This window comes from Gossypium hirsutum, chromosome D05 (assembly GCF_007990345.1).
Source record: "Gossypium hirsutum isolate 1008001.06 chromosome D05, Gossypium_hirsutum_v2.1, whole genome shotgun sequence".
Lineage (NCBI taxonomy): Eukaryota > Viridiplantae > Streptophyta > Magnoliopsida > Malvales > Malvaceae > Gossypium > Gossypium hirsutum.
Genome location: NC_053441.1, coordinates 7,537,954 through 7,560,379, shown reverse-complemented (window position 1 = coordinate 7,560,379; position 22,426 = coordinate 7,537,954). Strand labels below are relative to the sequence as shown.

At 34.9% G+C, this 22,426-nt stretch overlaps 5 protein-coding genes and 1 non-coding gene across 10 annotated transcripts; 2 read left to right on the top strand and 4 right to left on the bottom strand.

The window, feature by feature from the left end:
- Positions 1-5,060: 5,060 nt before the first annotated feature.
- LOC107906596 (protein GRAVITROPIC IN THE LIGHT 1) lies at positions 5,061-8,251 on the bottom strand. Of its 5 annotated transcripts, none has more exons than XM_016833634.2 (4): positions 8,007-8,251; positions 7,342-7,485; positions 6,450-7,144; positions 5,061-6,054 (listed from the first exon to the last, which is right to left on the bottom strand). In XM_016833634.2, exons 3-4 carry the CDS (start codon positions 7,105-7,107, stop codon positions 5,264-5,266), a joined length of 1,449 nt encoding a protein of 482 aa, XP_016689123.1. In that variant the 5' UTR covers positions 7,108-7,144; positions 7,342-7,485; positions 8,007-8,251; the 3' UTR covers positions 5,061-5,263. The 5 variants fall into 5 exon arrangements, with proteins under 5 accessions (XP_016689123.1, XP_040949403.1, XP_040949404.1 ...); XM_041093469.1 differs by having other exon boundaries at positions 7,342-7,488; positions 8,007-8,184; XM_041093470.1 differs by having other exon boundaries at positions 6,450-7,485; positions 8,007-8,184.
- A 3,271-nt stretch (positions 8,252-11,522) lies between these two features.
- Positions 11,523-11,594, bottom strand: TRNAG-UCC (transfer RNA glycine (anticodon UCC)). The gene has a single exon. It is a non-coding gene; the product is annotated as a tRNA-Gly (tRNA).
- A 948-nt stretch (positions 11,595-12,542) lies between these two features.
- On the bottom strand, positions 12,543-14,829 carry LOC107906597 (protein OCTOPUS). The gene has a single exon (XM_016833636.2). The coding sequence runs from the start codon at positions 14,445-14,447 to the stop codon at positions 12,768-12,770; it is 1,680 nt and encodes a 559-aa protein (XP_016689125.1). The 5' UTR covers positions 14,448-14,829; the 3' UTR covers positions 12,543-12,767.
- Positions 14,830-16,384: 1,555 nt separating this feature from the next.
- On the top strand, positions 16,385-17,640 carry LOC107906600 (acyl-coenzyme A thioesterase 13). Its single transcript, XM_016833638.2, has 3 exons — positions 16,385-16,692; positions 16,792-16,932; positions 17,358-17,640. The coding sequence occupies exons 1-3, from the start codon at positions 16,501-16,503 to the stop codon at positions 17,499-17,501; spliced, it is 477 nt and encodes a 158-aa protein (XP_016689127.1). The 5' UTR covers positions 16,385-16,500; the 3' UTR covers positions 17,502-17,640.
- Positions 17,641-17,944: 304 nt separating this feature from the next.
- On the top strand, positions 17,945-19,671 carry LOC107906599 (putative esterase C31F10.02). Its single transcript, XM_016833637.2, has 3 exons — positions 17,945-18,838; positions 18,944-19,084; positions 19,369-19,671. Exons 1-3 carry the CDS (start codon positions 18,620-18,622, stop codon positions 19,510-19,512), a joined length of 504 nt encoding a protein of 167 aa, XP_016689126.1. The 5' UTR covers positions 17,945-18,619; the 3' UTR covers positions 19,513-19,671.
- Positions 19,672-19,894: 223 nt separating this feature from the next.
- On the bottom strand, positions 19,895-22,059 carry LOC107906598 (protein NRT1/ PTR FAMILY 8.1). Its single transcript, XM_041093468.1, has 4 exons — positions 21,940-22,059; positions 21,641-21,858; positions 20,976-21,529; positions 19,895-20,882 (listed from the first exon to the last, which is right to left on the bottom strand). Exons 1-4 carry the CDS (start codon positions 22,043-22,045, stop codon positions 20,048-20,050), a joined length of 1,713 nt encoding a protein of 570 aa, XP_040949402.1. The 5' UTR covers positions 22,046-22,059; the 3' UTR covers positions 19,895-20,047.
- Positions 22,060-22,426: the final 367 nt, after the last annotated feature.

Here is a 22,426-nt window from a genome sequence, read left to right as displayed (position 1 = left end):
TATAAAAAAATAGATTATTAAAATGATGAAATTACATATTTATTATCGTAAAAATTATAATTTAATTTCAGCCCCTAAAAAAGTTTTCTGCTTCGCCCCTGCATTTAAGAAATGGGAAGTTGATAATATTAGTGACTTCCACTTATATTAAACATCAAACTTAAAATCAAATTAAAAGAGAAGAAAAAGTGTTAAGAACCTCAAGGATGAAGGAGCTCTCAGAAGAGATGAGACTTTCGTCAGAGAATAGGGTTGGTCGTCATATGGAGTGAAAATTTTCTATGGTGTATTAAACACACCCTTAGTTTTGTATTTTAATTCGATTATTTTAAGTAAATATATTTTTTGGATTTTAAAATTTTAGTTTTGATAAAATCTTAACTATTAAATTGATTAAGTTAATTCCAAAATTTCATACTACAAACATATTTAGTGTCATTTTAACTTATTATTTATGCATATTATTAAAAAAGAGCTCGTTAATGAATTTAACGAATGTTAAAAAGGTATTAAGAATAGATAAATTGAAGAACATAGATTAAATCTATGATTTTAAGCATAACACAAGACTAATAGCAAAATTTAATCAAAGGGATTTAAGTTGTACTAGTCGGGTTAGGAGACAAAATTTGAAATTTAAAAAATAAAGAATATGGAAAATAATTAATTTAAAAAATATAAAAACAAAAATAGATCAAATTAAAGTATAAAAACTAATACATAATTTACTCATAGTAAATGGATTAATTGCAAAATTTAACCCAATCCAATCGTCAAAAGATTAATATACTAGATTTATGATTAATCCATGAACGGATGTTTGATTAACTCATAAAACTAAACTCAGATAGAGAAGTTATATTAATATAAATTAAATAAAAATGACTATATAAACACTACTTTCTACATCTTAACAAAATTGTTACATTTTAATTTTCGGTAATAGAATATTTTTTTCAACCTTTACATTTTATTATTGATAAAAATTGAAAAAAGAATTTGAAAAATTTAACTATAACATTCTAAGGGCTAGTTCTTCATTGCTTAAAAAAATACTTTTGACTCCAAAAGCACTTTTGGAATAAAAGTTGTGCAGAACAAGCACTTTTGAAAAAGAGAAGTTAAAAATTTTAGTTTTTCCTCTCCCAAAAGCACTTTTGGTGCTTAATTACTTTTTCACCTCTCCAATAACATACTACTTTCCTTTTTTTTTGCTTAATTACAAATGTGTTAAAATTATTAATTAAAAATTAAAAATATTTTTAAAATACTAATTATAAATATTTAATGGTTATATTTAAATATTTAAAATATAGTTTATATATTCTAATTAAATTTTATAAATAATTAATATTTATTGCTTAAAAATATTTAAAATTTATATTTCATATATTAAAATATTAACAAGTTATAACAAATTTTTTTATATTCTTACTAAAATATAATAATATTAACTAATTTAAATATTATTTAAATGCATATTTGTTACTTGATAATAACATGTCTAAAATAGATATTTTATTTCTCAAAAGCACTTTTTGACAGCAATTGTAACAGCCCAATTTTCAGTAGTGTCAGAACAGTGATTTGAGATCACTAAATTCTATGAAAAATTTAGAAAATTTTATTAATTAATAATTATAAGTTAAGCGTGATTTTAGAAATATTTTTGAATTAGTGAATTTTTTGATTTAAAATAAATTATTAGGTAAATTAGGTCGAAAACGAGGTATCGAGACCTCGATATTATAAAATGAGCCGTAAATATTTTTATAAATATTTACGGAGTGTTATTAGGGTAGTATTAAAGTTTCGTTAAGAAATTTTAACGTTTCAATGTTTAATTGATTAAAAAGGATAAAATTGAAAAAAAATACTCCCGAAACTCCATTTCGGTAAATTGGATTCGTAAATATTTATCATAAATATTTATAAAGTTAGTTGTGTAGTTAATTAAGTTTTAATTAAGTGAATTTGTCTAAATTGAGGTTAATTATGAAAAAGGATTAAATTGCAATAGAGATAAAAGTTTAATTAAAGATTAAAGAAAAGTTAAAAGGACCAAATAGGAAATTATACCTTTTTTCTAAAGTTGAGAAATATCTGAGATATTTTAGTTAATATATATTATATTTATTTACTTAATAAATAAGTATTATATTAATTATATTATTATAATATTATATTATTATATATAAAAAAACAAATAGAAAAGAAGGAAAGAAACAGAATTGAAAAACGCAACAGAGAAGGAGAAAGGAAAGAAAGAAAAGGGAATTTTTGGGTTTTGAAGTTCCAAGCTCAATTGGTAAGTTAATTTAGTCCCTATTCTTGTAATTTTTGAGTTTTTGGAGTTATAGAACAAAATATGTCATGATTTCTGTTGAAATTTTGAAAGATAGCTGATTTTTAGACGTGAGTTATGTTGAATTAATTGATGAATTAGGGGTTAAATTGATTGAATTTCAAGTTAGAAGTTGGTAAATGGTTGATTTGTAAAATAAAACATAAGTTTTGAATTAATAGGGCCTAAATTGAGAGAATTTCGAAATTAAGGATTTATGGTGAAATTAGAGAATTAAATTAGTTTAAAGTGGGAATGGAATGAAAATATGAAATTAGTTTTAAGAATAAAAGTTAGTCTCGGTTCAGGGACTAAATTTGAATTTAGAAAAATATTGAGTAAAAATTGAAATATTTAATGTGAGATTGAATGGTGTTGTATTGATTATTTTTAATTATTTTAATTTTGTAGCTAGCGTCGTACCGGAATTCTCGACTAAAAAGGGGAAAATATAGTCGACATCGAATAGCTCAGAATTCCTGGTTTTTATTTCTATAATCCTAATCTAATTGTTAATTGTTATATTTTAATTAAATGTTATGATAAGTGATTGAAGTGAGAATTATTGTGTTTTACAATTGAAATGGATTGTCTTGATATGTGATGAAATTATATTGGTTGAATTGAATCGGAATATATATATACTATGAATATATATGTGTGTAAATGTGAAATTGTGCAAATATGATAATTGGATTATTTTTTTTATATGTATAAAATTCAGCCTTAATGCCCGAGTAGATGGAATTTAGAACTATTAGGATATTTGTGGCATGCCATTAAGGAACTTTAGCACGCTCTCTGATATTTAGCACGTTAGTGCTCTCTGTTTAGCACATCTGTGCTCTCTGTATAGCACTTTAGTGCTCTCTATTCATTAGTGTATAATAATGCACCTTTGTATTTGTTCCGTATATCCGGTGTGTTCTATAAAATCTACTTTGGGCTAATAATAAGAATATGAGATAGTGAATTGAAAATAGAATGTGAAAAACGATAGTGAATTGAAAACAAAATATGAAATATGTTATAAATACATGGAATACACGAGTTATATACTCATGAATTGAATGTGGAAAGCTATTATATATAGCAAGTGATGATAATTGAGTATCGTATGATTTTAAATGTTCAATTGTGCTTGACATTTTATTATACATATTTTATTGTTTTATTTCTAAATATTCGGATTATAGAAATACCACTGAGTTTATACTCAGCGTATGGTTTGTTTCCGTGCTAAGGTTAAGTACTTAAATTTGATCGCTGATTCAGCATCCAATAACGATCCCGAACTCAAATATGGTGATGTTTATTTCTTTGTGTCGGCATATACCTAGAGTGTCTAAATATTAGTTATTTTGTGGTTTGATTGTAAATGTAGTTATAAAATCTATTTTTGAGAGTTTATAATTTGGATTAAAATGATAATTTGATGACTTGTTTTGATGATATAAAATGTTTGAGATTTCTCTCTGTTTGATCTGTACTGTAATTTCCGGTAATGCTCCGTAACCCGGTTCCGGCGAGGGATACGAGTTGGGGGTGTTACAGCAATGCTAAAAACTCAAATTTTAAACTAAACTTTTCAAAAGAACTTCTCAAAAGCACTTTTCAAAAGTAATAAAGAACTAGCCCTAAACGAAACGGAGAGAATGTAATAAGCATAAATTAACACTATATAGACAAGTATCTTTTTCCGCATTGTATTTGGAATTATGCAATAGTACCAACATTGGTAGGAAAGGTTTTAAGACTACCTAAAAGTTAAGCTATTTGTCTGAGTAGATGAAGGGGTTAGAAGAATTTTGTAGTTTTTATCGAAATGAGTCGCACCAAAAAAAAACAGTTTAGGTTGCAAGCCGATAATCGATAGTGGACATGTCTATCAAGAAATTGATGTGGGCTTGTTTGTTAGTGTAAGGGAACTTGGTTGAAGGTGGAAACAATGCTTTGCCCTGATTGTTCAATCATTATGCTTCCCTTTGGCTGCTAGCTTATGGCATTCTTCCTTTTTCACGACATCCCCTACACCCTCCCTCGGCTTTACTTTTGCTACGTCATATCTTATCGCAATTTCCCCTTTTTCAAGTGATTTTTCTTTTAAATCTTTTAATCATATCTCATATATCAGCCACACTTTGATCAACTATTCCAGTATGACCTGAAGATCAACAAGAGATTACTATGAACTTCATTCCTTGAGGATCAAAGAAAGAACTTTAAATTCGATGATACCAACACTTAATCCATCTCATCCTGTATGTTAACGAGATCTATCTTATACAGTAACGGTATGTAAGGATGAGGATTAATTGGGCAGCTGACACTGTTAGTCTGTTCTTTGCAAGAGTCGAAGCATAATCTTTTTGCTTTTTAAATAAGATTTTCCCCACTTAATGAATAAACATTTGCCACCAATAAGGAATTTTTTCTCATCTTAAATTCCAAGATTGGATTTGCGCCAATGGAAACCATAAATTTCATACACAATAGAAGGATTTTGGAACACATCCGTTAAACATGAATTTGCACATATATATATATATCTGTTGCAGACACATTCTTTGCTGAAGAACATAAGATTTTACCCTGCCACTCCGTTCATACAAACTCTTAATAAATTCTGTTTTAAATATTATTGCATCTGGATATACAGGTTTCATGACTGGCAAGGATTTGATAAAACAAACCGTACAACCAAGGCAAAGATCCGTGGAGTTTAAATCAATTTCTTAAAGAGCAAATACTCTTGTTACATACAGCTGAAAAAAGGACCTAAATAATCCTAACATCAGATCAGTGTAATAACAATCCCCAGAAATTCCTCCGAGTGATGTCCGGTAATAGCAACAGCAAGCTAAATCCGATTCCCCTACCGTAAATCCTAAAACCTATTAAGGCAGATACAAGAAGTCTTTAAGTCCTAGCCACCAGGTAAACCCTAGCCTTCACAACAGAACCATTTCCTAGCTTGAACCCAGGGCTAACTGGGAATCCAACAATCTGACCTGTAGGTACTCGCCCACCAGATATCTTGCCGACACTTTCCATATAGTGTGGATGAAACTCTGCTCCCCGACTTGCTTCGAATTGGCTTGGTGAAGGGTCAAGTGAGAAAGCAAGCAAATGAAGCAACCAAATTGCCTTGGCCAGCCCCAAGAACTCCCCATAAAACTGACTCCTTGGATGATTCCCGACCATTACTTGGTTGCGCTGCTCCAAGTCCCCGAACAAGGATTCTTCCATCTTGGGATGAACGATGGCAAGGTACTTTTTCGAGCAGAACTTGCCAAAATTGCAGGTAGGCAAGATTCCGAGAAGTTCAACCGGATCCATTGCTTTCATGTCACGGTATTGAGTGAAGCACTCCCGATGGTACTGATCGGGATTAAGTAAGGAAGAAAGGCTGCCATCCATGTAGAAAGTCTCGTGGTCGAATCCTTGAAAAATTTTGCGTGAAACATACGACTCGAGCGCGTACTTGGCATGGTGATTTGCAATAACAGAGGGAGTTATCGTGGTGGTATAAGCGGTGGTATCATGAGCAGCTGTTGCAGCTTCAATAGATCGGACAGCGGCAGCAATATCCCAGCGAGCCTCGCGCATGAGGGAAAGGAGGAGAGATGTGAAGGACTTTGATGCTTCCTTCACCTGACACATTGTAGCCTCGAACAGCTCTGGTGTTGGTACTGGCGCTGCTCCAAGTACTGCCACCAGGAACAAGCAAAAAGCTTAAACTCAAGATATTGGTAGATATTTATCTTCTAAACTAAATTACGGCCATAAACCCAACACGAGCATAGTCAAATTTTTCTGAGATAAATCATTGATAACCTTAAAATTCCCATAATAATTTGCCAGAAAAACTAATTTCTTCCTAGGTTATTTGAATATGAAAGTGGAATAGTTGGTTTGACCATTACTCTTTGACAAGGTGGCATGATACCATTGGCCGGTTATAATATTTTCAACTTTATTAGCATATTGTCTAATTTCGACAATTACCAATATAACCCTAAATTTCGTCAAAAGAGATACAAATATAGAAGGAAAAACGGCTATCTAATTATTAGTCTAAAAAGGTAATTTCAAAGCGAATTACCTTGACTGCAGCTGACTTTCCTCTTGGAAAGACTCCGTCCTTTCTTTCCGCCATTGGAAAGGCAAGTGACAGTGTTGAGCTTCTCTTTCAGGTTCTCGATCTCCACCTCCTTAACCTTCACTTCCCTCTTCAAGTCCTCCACCGCCGCCTCGTATGGCGCCACCACTTCCTTCAGCATAGCCACGTGTCCTTTCCCTCGACCGCCACCACCGCGCGTCCCTCTCCTAAACCTTTCCCTCAACACCCCAAGCCTCCTCAGCTCACCCACCACCGCAACGTCAGCCGCCCTCATCCTCTCCGGGTCCCACGGACAATGCGCCTCTTGTAACCTTACGTAAGCCTTCTTCATTTCCGCCACCGCCTCGAAAACCTCCTCCATTAACGTCACCATTTCCTTCGTTTTCTCTCCGTTATTGTTCCAAACTGTCGCTATTCTCCTCGACTTTTCCGCCCCCTTCACCCCATTTTCTTTCTCTTCATCCTCACTCGAATTGTTATACTCGTAGTATTCTTCTTCATCAGGGTCCTCCTCAATAATATCGTCAGTCAGGGCGTCAGCTTCGCCGGATTCTTGCCTACCGGCGGCGAGCGGGTGCAATAAACAAGAAGCTGCAACACGTTGTATCAGATCCGAAAAGTTCGATACTTTGGTCGCCATGTCTCCTTTCTTCTTCGCCTTGACCGCTGCCCCGTTTCTGAAACAAGCAAAAATGAGATGAACAGCGAACTCAGTGAGTGAGAAAAGCTTTGGAGTCTTTTCAAGCAAAGTTGCAAACTTTCTTATTAAATGAGGATGCGCAGGATAAAACGTAACACCACATCAGCTGAAGATAGCAAAAATCAAATACCAAGAAAAGGAAGTTCCTTTTAATGTTAAAAAAAGGAGGCAGACCTGGAAAGGTGAGAATTATCAGATCTTAAAGAGAATCTTGACGACGACTGATTCTGAAACGGATCTTTGTTAAACGGAACGGCGTATCAAAAGTCAAGGCCTTTGACTTCAGTTTCCAGGCTATCCCGGTTCCCTTTCTTCTTCCTGCTACCTCAACAAAACATTCAATCCATTGTTAAAGCTTTTCACTGTGCACTCGCTTCACACATGCGATTGGTTTAGTTTTGTATTTACCAAAATGCCCTTTGAAACACGTGTATGGTGTAGATATTTTTTGTGATTAGTGCGTTTTGTATATTATGTTTGTTTCTTTTTTTCAATGTTTGGCCTATTTGTGTATAGAAAATTAAATGGCTAATTGAAGGAGAGGTCCCCCAAAGGAAGAAGAAATGGGACTGCTCTTCATCTCTTATTATCTCAGACCCTTTGTCTAGTAGCGTTTGGTTTAGGCATCTAAACAATCCTATCTATCCATCTTCCCAAAGTTGTTAAATATACAACCCAATATAGTTTACTTTGGGATCAAGGATTCCCATTTCTCAATATTCATCCTTTAAAATGAGCTTATTCCTTGGAGCAAAACCCCAGCAAACTATTGGTTCCTTGTAACTCTTGTACACCTTTCAATTTCCATACCAAAAAGAAAAAAATATATAAGTAATTACCTTGAGAAGTTGGGACGCATGGAACAAAGCAAGCTGCTTGGAAGCATTGTTTCCCACAGTTATACACAGTGAGAGTACTGGTAAAGTCAAAGGCTACAGTAATGGCAAAGAAGATATGTTGAAAAATAGGAGGAGGAGAGTGAAGGGCAGAAAGAGACTCTAGTTCAATGGATACATGAAAGCACTTTGTTTTTAGAAGCTGGGGTATTTAAAGACTTTGAAACAAGTTATAGTTGTAGTGTAATTGAACAACTTAGACACCAATATGTTCAATCATTTATTATGACACTATTAATATGAATAACGCAAAACATGTTTAGGCTTGTACGAAGGATGAAAATTTTTCTAATAGTACTTGGTTAAATCGTTACAATGTAAAACAAAACAAAAAAAAATGTAATTATGGATTTTAAACATTTGATTAATATTTTTTTTGTATTTTAAATATTAATAACTTATATGATTAATAAAGATAGAAGACAAAAAGAAAGATGTTGAACTTCATATGAATCCATCTATGTAGCACATGTATCATGTTTTGTAATTTTTTCTAGTCTCGTCCTAATCAAAGTTTAATTTGGAACATAATTTCTTAATTGATGTAATGTGAAGACTTTATAATCTTTTAATTAATTATGGAGAAATTATTTTATGTTTGAATGCTTTACTGGGATTTGTTACTTTCCCCCTGTTTGTTTCTTTAATTCTTGTGTTGTGGGATGGAATCATTTACAGCATTATTATTTTAAATGAGACAGTATTTAATTTAATGCATATAGATATTTTGCACTGAATTATTGAAGATCACTTTAAACCCACGTTTTCTTCTTCTCTTTTCTTTTAACAATACAAAGTAAATTGTAGATGTTAAAATTTTGAAATTTTTTTTTAGTAAAGAGACATTTCATTAATAAGATTACAAAACGAAAAATGACATAACAGAGATGGATGAATTAGCCTCAAGTGGATAGATTTACATCCAATCTTTGCAGTAGCCATAATCGCCTGATTGGCATTGAAAAGCGACATAAGAGCAGTAGGGGGAGAGCTCCACTCCTGAAACCGAGAATACGAAGGCGCAATTTGAGCAAGATGATGAGCCACTTTGTTTGCTTCGTGTCCAGAAATTAATAAACCCAACTCAGAGCCATTGACACCATTGATCACCAGCAAGCTGTCGTATTCAATAATAACAGCATTAAACTCCTTCCGCCCCAGCCAACATAAAGCTTCCCTCACAAACAGGATAATTTATTAAATAAATCAATTGAATAAAATTTAAAATTATGACTTTCCTTCATTTATGAAATCAAATAATCAATCTCCATTCATCAATAAATATTTATCTAATGGATTAATTGTAAACTGACACCTTTTTAAAACACAATTATAAATTATTAATTAAGAATAGTTAAGTTTAAAAGAAGTAATATTCTTTTCTTTTCTTTTTTAAAATATTTTTATTGTTATAATCTGGGTCTGGGTTTGGTATCTCTTTTAGCAATGTCATTTATAATATACGAACATGCATTCTCTCTTTAAAAACTTAATAAATTTTATCCCTACCTCCAACACATAGTAGTAGATTGAAATCATAATGACATTAAAATTATTAAACTATAATTAGAATTATAAATAATAAAAAACAAAATATGGGTGAAACTATGAAAGTCTTTTTATTAAAACACATTTCAATAAATACAAGAAATCGACTTTTTCAGACAGTGATTAAGAGTTAACCCATACGAATCAATTTTATTGGGCAAAAAACGAGAGGAAAAGAAGATATTTTTAGAAACATGGCTTTGATATTTTTCTCCTTTGGAGAGAAAGCCTAAGTACCTGTCGTCTATCATGCTTTTTTCTTTCTTTACAATTTCCACGGGAAATTACCATTCTCAATTAGACTATGCATAAATTCCAATCCATTGATAAGTTTAGTCATTCCTATTTTAGTCTTCACCAGTAATTTACTGATATGAGTTTGAGTTTTCGATACAATTTGAAAGTTACTCGTGATTTGACCATACATTATCATTTTCTTCTAATCAATATAATTAGGTTATGCCTAGTTGATAACTATATGTATCTTTTACGTGCATGCATCTAGATCGTTAGTACTAAAGAAGCTAGCTGGCCAATCTTTATTATATTGCTTGGCTTATTTTGGCTAATTCTTCATTACATTGGCGAAGTGTTTGGAAGTCACTTGTGAATCAAGGACCATAACTTACATCACATTAGAATTAATTTTTCCTCCAGTAGTAGAGTAGATATGAGTTACTATTGGATATGAATTTATTTAAAATCAAATAATCAAATATTGCTACCCATTCCGAACTAGGCGAACTGTGTGGCTCAACTCAAGAGCTGGCGTGTGGCCGCTATAACATTGCAAGGTGAAATTTGGTCTATCTATAACAATTAACAATAGAGGTAGAGTCTGGAAAGAAGGTTGTTTTTTTTTCTTGGGGCAAAGAAGAATTATTGTTTCTAATGTTTGTATAGGTGTTCGTTATCGTTCTAAAATCAACTTGTCGATCGACCCAACATTGATTGAGCAAATCTCTGTCAGCAGAAAACAGGACAAAAGAAAAACACATTCTACCTTTCATCAAAATGCTATATCTATATATGTATCTATCGATCGACGTAGGAGCGAGTAAAGATATGGATGGTTGGTCGGGTGGGAAGATCACGAGCTAGACGTGGCTGCCTATATGTATATTTTATAGAGATAATGTATACAAAACAACTTTGATGCTTGTTGTCGTGGTCATCATCATCATACAAATGTATATATATGTATGAAACCTAGTTTTAGGCACATGATACAAAGGATTTAAGATGGTAGCTACTGGCAGTCATTTTCCACTTGGCTTATTAGCCTGAAATTGAAATTTTGAATCATGAGAGCTAGGAAATTAGAATCTAGATGCTTGGAAAATTAATAGCCTATTGACCCCATATATTTTGATAGACAATTAATAGCCTATGGCTTCGTGAATTACTCCAACTTTTCATGAACTTGTTCTTCCTTGTTTTTAGGAACTCTATGGGTGGGTTGAAATTTCTATCTCTTTTTCTTTTAAAGAAAAACAGCTACAAAATGGGTCTAAAGGCAGAGGTACTCGTAAATAATGGATGAAAAAGGATGGCGCCTGTGGTATATTGTTGTGGGCCGAAATTGCAATAGGTAGTGTTGGTTAAGGTATCGTCTATTTCGACATCACTAGTTTCAGACAAGTGCGGATCCAGTTGACAAGTTGACCTCAAGTCTAGAGCCTTCTTCTTAACTTGCGTCCGCTTTTTAATGTTTGGAATGAAGTTGGAAAACATGAGCTTAAGTAAAAACAGGGGGAAAAAGCAAAGAAAGAAAATGGCATTTCGGTACGGAAATGAAAGAACAAAAAAAAAGTTTTCCACCTATTTAAAATTCTAACTTTAAAAAATTTAAGAATAATATCGTTACAGAAAATTTAAAATCGGTGAAAGTGAAAGTTAAAATTTCAGAGTTGCGTTTGCCGGGAGTCGAACCCGGGTCTATTGCTTGGAAGGCAATTATCCTAACCGTTGGACTACAAACGCCCTATGGTGTAGAACATTTAATAATATATTTATAATAAAAAAGTTACTTCATCTGTTAAGATTCTGTCATCCACTGTTATCTATCCTCCGGCCATCATCTCCTTTACACGATAGGAAAGTTACGACACTAGATCGATCGCTTCTGACTCAGGTTCAAAGGAAATGGAAAAAAGAACAAGAAATTGCTTCAGAGCTCAGACGAACAACTTGCGGTCACGATCGACTTCAAACTGTATTGGATACAGACCGAATACACAGAAAATAGCATCTCTAACAATACACAAAGATTGGGTATAATATCCAGATATAGTTAAAACATAATTGCAACAGAGCTTTAGTTTATCACGTGCGCAATGAAATCAAGAACCATTGGCTCATTATCTTTTTGTTCTGCAATAGACAATTTTGAAATGTGAAATCATTTTTTACCTTTCTCCTTTCATATTATTATGTAAAACCTGAATAGTTAGAACAGGAGGAACTAGGGCACGCGGCCTTCCTCTATGTTCCAGATTTCCTTAGCTTACTGAGCGATAGTTCGTTCGCTGTTGAACTTGTCACAACCATCTTTAGTCTTGTTGCTTTACATTTCCATTTTCAGAAAATTATATCCATTTACCCCTTTGCTAAAATAATAATGTCTTCAAAGTTGCACAAAAATTATATAACAGGCTGTAGGGGCAAATAAAGGTAAAAAGGAGATAAATAGACGTTACATCCATGCCCAATAAAAGATCTCAAAATGTTGATTGAATAGTGAAAATAATTAATTTACCTTCAAATAACTATTGACTTCCACTTATCTTTCTAGGCCTTGAATGATCCAAGTTGACAAGCAAATCGTAGTAACTTTCACCCATTCAGCTTACATTCAATTGGTTAAGAGTTCCATAAACAAAACTATCCAATTGCATGAACAAAGATCAGTGTAAAAAGGGAAAACGAATATGAACAGAGTGATTTCATTTCTGCAACAATTATCACTATACTAACAATATGAAGATACTGTTCCATCCTTTTTACCCCATTGCTACATTATTGGAAAATGTATGGCAATGCTAAGCTCAAGAAAGATGAGTATATCATGTGGGGGGTTTTCTTTATCTATAGAAAGAGACATTCATACACGTTTTTACAACATCATATCCTACTTATAACAAATCTAGGCGTCCATTACAGTACAGTTCCACTAACAGAGTTTGAGTTTCTTAGCTTACTTCTTCCAGATTTGCTTCTCCTATAACTCCTCAATGGAGTCAAGTAGAACCGCAGTAAGCCATGATCGAGGTTATTAGGTGAATACCTGACACTCCTATTCTGCTGCAACATAGAATTATCCCTTCTCTTTTCACCATCACCTTTAGAGTTACACTCGGGCATACTTGTTCCATAAAAAGATGATCCATCCACTGAATTCCTAGCACTAACACTATAGCTCTTCATAAGCTTCTGGCTCACAACAGTCCCATATGAACCTCCATTGGCAACCTTTCTTAACTTGTTCAAGGACTCGGCTAGTGTCCCATGATCAGCCACATTCCCTCCTACAACTTTACCTTCATCTCCATTAGCCAACCCCCTTAATTTTTGCAATGACTCCGCTAGTGTCCCTACACTCACATCTCTAGTACCTCTATCTTCATCCCCATTGGCCACCCTCGTAAGTTTCTGAAATGACTCTGCCAGCCTCCCGTCACCTACATATCCTCCGACAGTCTTCTCTTCATCTCCGAATTCACTCTGTTTTCGCCTCTGTATCAAACCCCACATACTCCAAACGTTTTTCCACCCCTTTGCCTTCTTCAAAGTAAACCCTTTTTGACCAACCCCAGAAGCAACAAACTCAACACCCTTAGATCCAGATTCCACATTCGAATACCAATTGGAATCCCTTAATTCTTTCTCGGTAACCAACAGCTTCGCCCCGTGAAACAACCCAACAGCCCCGGGAGACACTTCAGCATTCGCTTCCCCCATAGAAATCTTCCTACTCGAACTGGACCGGTCGAAACTCTTCCTCCTTGTAGTCAATGAATCCGCATAACAATCTCTCGTTTGAGCTGACTCACCAGGGCTAATCTTTTCTTCCTCTTTTACAGCACTCAATCTCTCTTCCCCAACATTTGCTTCCTCGTTAGCTTTTGGCTTCTGTTTCCCAATCAAACAACCGTCCCAAGAAGCCCTTGGCTCTTCAAAGGAATACCTCGCATCATCAACTGATAATCTAGGATCAGTATCACAAGATCTTCTTCCAAACAACCCATATTCCCCGATCTCCGACTGAGTCTCTCTTAACCCCTTTTTGTTTGCCTTCTCAAGAACCGAAGCCTCATTTTTCTCCTTCCTTTTGCTTTGTTTTTTCCGCCATTGCCTCAATCTCTTGCTAAATACTGAAGCAGCTTCCCATAAAGATCTCCCTGAAGCTTTTTTGCTGCCCCATTCGAGATCTATGAATTCTTTCATGGTTTTCAATTCTCCTTCCTCTTCTTCTTCTTCTTCAAAACCTTGAACAGCTTCAACTTTTGAAGGAGGGTGATTGAGATTGAGGGTTGTTATTTTGTCATCGATGGCGAAAAGGTCATGTAGTGAACTGTGAGCCCTTACGTCGCAAGATTTACGGCGGGGCTCGGAGGCGGCAGAGGCGGAGGATGGGGCAGGACCACCGGAGCATGACTTGGAGCGGCGGAGCTGGGAGGTTGAAGGAGTGGGGCAGTTGTCCTGGATGCCTGCTAGACGTTCCCGAAGACATGATGCACAGAACCCAGTAATGGGTGCGGTAGTCGGGTGGCGGTGACAGGTGGAGAGACAACGGCTCTGACGGCGGTGCTGTTGAGGCTGGGGTTGCGAAGTCATGGCTTAAGGAGAAGCAATGAGCTCATGTTCAGAGAAACTAATAAGAGCTATAACGTATTTCTAAACTACACCGAAGATAACGTAGGAGAAATTAAAAACGTAATAACCTAAAGAAGTAATGCAAAACCCTGGTTAAACCCTTTATATTTTGGGTTTTAATGTTGATACCTTCCATTACCATTAGCATTACCATTACCATCACCATCTGTCTTAGAAATCAGAAATCAATATGGGCCTTGATTCTAACCTATATTAATTGCATCATTTTTTATTCAAATTCAAAATTAACCTTCGATATAATCTAAACCCCAAAAAGATGCTATGTATACTAAAGTCAAGCAAGTCAGAGGATCCTAAACCCTCTCTCACCGCTTCTTTGTGTTTTTTGAAACCATCAGATTCGATCTTCGTGTTTTTGAAAAAAGAAATAACTCCTAACGCTTCAATACGTGTCACCTCGACTGGGTATTTGTTTCTTGGGTAGATTTAAACCTGGGAATTAAAAATGTAATTTTAACACTGTAATTTGAGGACCAATATATTTTGTATTAAAATTGAAAGGGTGGAACATTTCATATTTGGGAGATTCGTTTTGTTGTACAAGTAGGAACTTGGGATGCTTTGAGAGAAGAGTCCAAAAACTGCATTGGGTTTTGGTTTGCCCAAAGATGCTTCCACATTACCACTTCTATTTGTCCCTTTTAAAATTCGCAATTCACCTCTTCCCACGCACTTCATTACCTTTCCATTCTCATGCGCTTTAAACAACCAAAATTCTTGCTTTAAAATATTATTTGGGAAGTTTTATTATAAAATAAGAGTTATTTATGTTTACTCATTGTACAGAATTTCATTAAGGAAAGAGTAATACAATACCACAAGACTCGAACACAAAGTTGAGAGAAACAAAGCCACATCCGACTTAGTGAAAGAGGGCACACCCAGTGGAAAAGAAAATGGTCACAAACGACCAGCCATAACTTAACCTTTGCCCTAACAATCCAAACCGACGTTGCTCGTAATAGAGTTAAGAAATCTTAAAATGAAGGTGAGATTGTTAATTTGTGATTACCAATTTCAACAAAATTAAAACTAAATGTTAAAATTGAATTTTTTAAATGAAAAGACGGTAATCTATATCATTTAAAAAGTTTAATGAGTTAGAGTTTTTTATTAATCGAGTCCAAATTCAATTGAATAATTATAAAAAATTTTATTTTTATTAAATAAAAAACATTATTATCTAGATTTTTTATTATTTTAAATATGTAATATTAAAAAAGAATGGGCTTGATGATATTCAAATTCAAAACACCAATATTTTAATATTTTAATGTTATCAGTCCCAATTATTTTTAATATTAATTTTTCATAAACATATTAATTAAATAACTTTTTTCTAATGATATCCTATTAAACATTTTTAATTAATTAGTTTTAAGGTAGTTTCTAATCATCATATTAAATATATTTTTTATGAAATTAGGTTTGCTTTTGGATCATTGAACTTAAAATCAGTTTCACTTAAGTGGAAAAAAATCCTTAATTTCATTAAATTATATTTTTAAAATTTCATGATAAATTAGGTTAAGTTTTTCCTTGTCAAGTAAGTCTATGGGAAAACATCTCTAACAAGTACTTTGGACTTATTCTCGTGTTAGCTTAATTCATTAATGATGTAATTAAAAAGAATTGTTGAAAAAGGAATTAGATTCATAAATATATCATAAGTGTCTATACATAATATAATCTTATTTATTAAGTAACAATAAATCCAAACTATTAGGAGGAATATTAAAAAGTTTATACTTTATAACATAAACAAAATTACAAAAGTTGATATAAAAATTTTATTTATTTTTGATAATTAATAATAATAAATATTATTATTTGAGATTGCTTATGCTTAAAACTTATATATTTTAATTAGTGCTAATATTGAACTAGTCCTTGGTTCCCAAAAAAAAAACACTTTCTTTGCCGTTTGAACGGTTTGACCTCTTGCGGTTTTCAGATATTGAGCATCTAAGCTAGGGACCCAAGAAAATCGAACATGGAAGAAGCCAAAGAATTCCTCCAACTAAACAAGGAAGAAGCAGAGAGCGTTTCCCGACTCACTATCCACCCTCATCGACTCGGCTTCCAGTGCAGCTTCTACGAAGATTTCGCCTTGCGTGGCATCCGTGTCGATTCGGTCCAGCGTGGCTTCGTTTCCTGCACTTTCAGAGTCCCTCCTCGCCTCACTGTAAGCTATCCACAAACCCTATCCCAAATTCCACAAATTTAGAATTATATTATATTTGGATTCATTTTTATTTTCGGCAATCAAATTAAACTTTGGCAGGATAAAAGTGGGAACTTAGCAACAGGTGCTGTTGCAAATCTTGTCGATGAAGTCGGAGGGGCTATTGTTCATGTCGAAGGTCTTACTATGAATGTTTCAGTCGATATGTCCATCTCGTTCCTCGGAACTGCTAAACTCAATGTAAGAATATCTGTCTTTTTTCCTTTTTAAAGAGGCAACCACCTTGGGGATAGAGATTCGATCTCCAACGTGTTGGTCTCACTTTAATGCATGAATTATTTGAGCTAATCTTTAGGTTCGATTATCTTTGTCCTTTATTGTAGAGAGTTGCTTTGAATTTAGTATCAATTATTTCCATTAATGCTTTATCACTTCTTACAATGCAATAGATTTGTTACTTTGTCTTGTTTCTTGGATTGATACCATATCTCAGTTCCTGTAATCCCACTGAATGCTGATATTGGATAATTAGTTCAGTTTGTACAAGGTTATGATCCTTTTGCAGACAGCGAAGGACCTTAGACATGCTTACTGGCTGTTAGAGAATTTAATTATAGGTATTTCTAATACGACTCTGAATCTGACCTCTGAGAGGTGATTTGCAGGATGAATTACAGATTACTTCAAAGGTTTTAGGACGAAGAGGAAGTTATTCAGGTGCAATTGTTCTTGTCAGAAACAAAGTGACAGGGGAGTTAATAGCTGAAGGTCGCCATTCATTGTTTGATAAACATGGTAGCAAACTCTAGTTTCATTCCTAGTTTGTGTAAGAAAATCCCTATAAGGTACTGGTCTTCTAGTACTGCTATGTACTGAACTGCTTTCTTGCATGTACATTGTGTGATTTTGGACCTAATAAAGATTCTAGTATGGCCCATTTTTGCTCGAGTTTGTAGAACCGTGCCATTATTGTTCTTTCTCATTGGCTTACTGTTTTTGATATTTTAAAATATTGAGGGAATTCAGATTGACACATTGAGGAGGTTTATGGGGGAAATTAAAATTGTGTTTCCCTTATGGTCTTAAAAGAACAATAGTTACATTACATAACTTATACCATTGCAAAAATCAAAGGGTTAATGGTAAGTAACGCGAGTTCAGTTATTCTGCCTCGTACACATGACTCAGATATTTCAGAAAGAAAAAGAGTTTGGATAATAGAGATTAATATAATTTAATTTAATTTGTTGACATACGGTAATTGCAGTGATTTATATGTAAAGACTTGTGAAAGATACTTGGGACACCCCCATTCAACATCGAGCAACTCTAAAACTCGATTATGGTTTATATGGAGAGACTGTAGCTAACTATAGTAATCTGCTTCTTGTGGGACCAAACCCAAAAGCTTTCGGGTGACGGTGGACGGTACCCAATACTTGAGCCTGAAAATCTGGATCCTCTAGGTTGCGATGGACGGTTTGTTTGATATAGCATGTTTTCTTTTGTTGTATCTTACATTATTTTGAAACATTGACATGAAGAGACTGTTTCATGCATGATAGGGGTATATTCTATAAATCTTCTTACATGGGGAGAGTGATTTACGAGAAAAGTTAAATTTTAAGGAATTTTTGTGTTTATTTTACAATTCAAGTTTTGTATTCATAGATGCTTTTAATACTAGTGTTTGGGATTATCTCTTCTAATAATATTTGAAGCTAAAGAGTTAGAACGTAAATTATCCAAATGAATTATAAAATTAACAAAATTTAATATAAATTATTATGTATTTATTATTATGTTTACAAGCTCCAATGTTGAACTAGTCCAACCCTCAAGCTTACCTGATTGAATTACCGATAAGTGGCAAAAACTTTGCCGTTTAAACCGTCAGGCCTCTCATAATTTTGAGTCTTCACAATCTATGCTAAGAGAGGTAAGAAAGTGGAATATGGAAAAAGCCAAGGAATTCCTCCAACTAAACAAAGAAGAAGCAGAGAGCGTTTCGCGGCTCAATATTCAGCCTACCCGAGTCGGCTTCCAGTGCAGCTTCTACGAAGATTTCGCCTTGCGTGGCATCCGTGTCGACACCGTCCAGCCTGGCTTCGTTTCCTGCACCTTGAAAGTCCCTCCTCGCCTCACTGTAAGCTATTCCAAACCCCCATCTCAAATTCCATTCAATTATAATTATATCCTATTTGGGTTAATTTCTTTTATTATTTTCGGCGATCGAATTAAACTTTGACAGGATAAAAGTGGAAATTTAGCAAAAGGTGCTGTTGCAAATCTTGTCGATGAGGTTGGAGCGGCTGTTGTTCATGTCGAAGGTCTTCCTATGAATGTTTCAGTCGATATGTCCATCTCCTTTCTCGGAACTGCTAAGCTCAATGTAAGAATGTGTAAAATTATTAATTCACGTCTTACAATGAATTGAATCTGTTACTTTTTCTTGTTTTATGGATTGATATCATATCTTTCTACAATCCCTCTGAATACTGATATTTGACTATCAGTTCAGTTAGTCCAAAATTATGATCCTTCGCTGGCAGTGAACGACCATAGTTATTGGTTCGGTTCTTCTTCTTTCAGACAGGGTTACCTGCTGTATGAGAGTTAAATTATATGTTCTCTAAATACAGTTCTGAATCTGACCCACTAAGAGGCCATTTGCAGGACAAGTTAGAGATTACTTCAAAGGTTTTAGGACAAAGAGGAAGTTATTCAGGTACAATTGTTCTTGTCAGAAACAAAGCGACAAGGGAGTTAATTGCTGAAGGTCGTCATTCATTGTTTGGTAAAAAAAGTAGCAAACTTTAGTTCCATTCCATGTTTGTGTAAGAAAATCCTTTCTAGGCACTGATGTTTTAGTACAGCTTTGTTGGAAGTATCTTGATGTGATCTTTTACCTAACAAAGATTCTGTCCTGCAAAAATAATGTTCAAGTTTGTACAACTTCTGTCATTATTTTTCCTTTCATCATTGGCTTATTGTTTGTGATGGTTTAGAATATTGTGGGGATTCAGATTGGCACATGAGATAGAGGGAGAAACTAGAATTGTGTTGCCATTATGGTCTTAAAGAATTATAGTTACTGTACATAATACCATTTGGAAAAGCCGAAGGGTAAATGGCAAGCCCCATAAACAGGAACTCATATACCTTCAAATATGGCTCTAAATTGCCATGGATGGAAAGGAGATTACGAAGGTGAGAATTTGCTTTGTCATAGCATGTTTCTTTGTATCTTACATTATTTTGAAACATTGACGTGAAGAGACTGTTTACATAATAAGGGGAATTTTCTGTAATTCTTCTTAAGTAGACGCTTCAACAAGCCAACTTGTATAATCAATCAACGAAGAGTCCCGACCGCCTTTTTGTACGTGTACCAATTTGCAAACCAGACATAAACGCCTAAATTAAACACACCCAACGCTGCCAGGATCCAGAAGAAGTAATCGATATGACCATAATTTAGGTTATCCGGTATCCACCCAGGTTTCCCATTCTTAGCAGTCGCATTGCTGACAATGGTTACAAGCAAAGAGCTCAAGTAGCTACCGAGGGCAACGGTGGTGAGTGATAGAGCAGAGCAGAAACTCCTCATTGCGTCGGGTGCTTGTTCGTAGAAAAACTCCAACTGTCCAATGCATGTGAAAACCTCTGCACACCCTATGAGGAAATACTGTGGAACCTGCCAAAAGATTGTCATTGGCATTTCTTTTAGCTCATAGTAGTTGTGCCTTTTGATCATTTTCAGTCTTTCGTGCTCCAGAATCGCTGCAACTACCATGGCAAATATGGATATGAAGAGGCCAATTCCCATCCGCTGAAGCTGAGTTAGGCCATTCTTGTGACCCGTGAATTTTCTTGTCACTGGGACAATGATTCTGTCATAGATTGGCACCCAAAAGGTCACACTGAGAGTGTCGAAGATGGAAAGTGATGCCGCAGGGATCTTGAAGTTTGAGTGACCAACATGAGTATCCATTCTTTCACCTTGCAACACAAATAAACTGCCCATCTGACTGCAAATGGTAGAAAAAATTATCCCAGAGGCCCATACGGGGAGCAACCGAATTATTGCTTTCAGCTCCTCGACCTGTGTAACAGTGCAAAGTCTCCACGGATTTACTGAGCCCTTTAATTGGTCAGTTTCGATTTCCACTGCCGCTTTGTCGAAGAAACTGAAAGTTATAGCCATATCCCGAAGGTAAGGAATTAAAGCAACAGTCTGAATATGCAACAAAGAGAATTAAGATTAAAGTCCAGGCACTAACCTGAGATCATTCGTGTGGTCAATCTTGCGGCTTCCTTTGATATTGGACTCTTTATCTGCTGTCTCATGTAAAATAGATTTATTTGCAGGTACTGCAACTTTATATTTCCTGATGGATGCCACCAATACCTGAAACAGGCGTGTGACAGGGCTGCCTCCAGCCACTTGGTTCCGATACAAACGAGTACCTGAAAAGAAAAAGCAGACAGCTATTGCCATGGCTATAGCTGGGATGCCTAAACCCCATCCCCAGCTCACATTATCTTGTACCCAAACCAGCACCGAGCCTGCAATAAGAGCACCGATGTTTATGGAAAGATAGAACCAGTTGAAGAATGAACTCTTGTGTTTTTTCTCTTTTTCGTCTGTGTCATCGAACTGGTCGGCTCCATATGATGAAACACAAGGCTTGATTCCACCTGTTCCTAGTGCTATCAGGTAGAGCGCTAGAAAGGTCATCGCGCTTTGCACCTCTGTTGGATTGCAGTTATCTTCTGCATAGCATCTCGGCCTTATGCCGCGAACTGATGCAGACAAAGCTAAAAGCGTCATTCCCTGTGCAAAAGGTAAAACTTTTCTTGTCTCAAAAACCAAGATATAGATAAATTTTTCGAAGAACTTGGTAATACTGGACTAAATAACAAGCACCAGGTAAGTAAAACTTACAATGATATAAACGATTGAAAAACAGGCAATTGTCCAATATCTTCCTAGATAAGAATCAGCCAGAAATGCTCCAATTATTGGTGTAATGTAGCATGTTCCACCCCAGTTCTGGTTATTAGTAGCAGCCACTGAGCTATGCTGATTTAGCTGGTGCTTAAAGTAAAGCACCAGATTGGTGCTCATCCCATAATATGCCAATCTTTCACAGACTTCATTTCCTGTTGATAGAATGCTTAAACTAAACATCAATCTTGATATATCTTTAATCACAGATTTCAACTACTAGGTTCCGTGATTACCTATGATAAACGGGCAGGTTCTCCAGGTTCCAGTTTTCTTCTTATTAGCAGGATTTCCTTTGTAATCCACTGTCCCATCGTTTGTATAGATATCATCTTCTTCCATTGATTTCCTGAAAGACCAAGAACTTGAGATTTTAAGTCTATATTATGAAGGAATTATAGATGTAGTTAGCAAAGAAACTCCAGAGTATGACTTGATATAGTCTACTCAATGTGAAAAGTTTGTACTAAGATCCAATGGATGAAATGAGTAGCATTGAATCTTTGACTTGCTTGCATTGATGATGTGAGGGGTGTGGTGCTCTTGGAATGTGGAAGATTCTAAATTTGAAGAACTTCCTATGATGGTGACATACCTGAATAGTTTAGTCTAGTGGGATCTGTTCCTAGTCCGAAATAATAATAATAACGATAATTGGCCAGCTACAACTTAAAAGACTAGATTAGTCAGTCAAGCACGTTAAAGAACTCAAAAACATGAAGA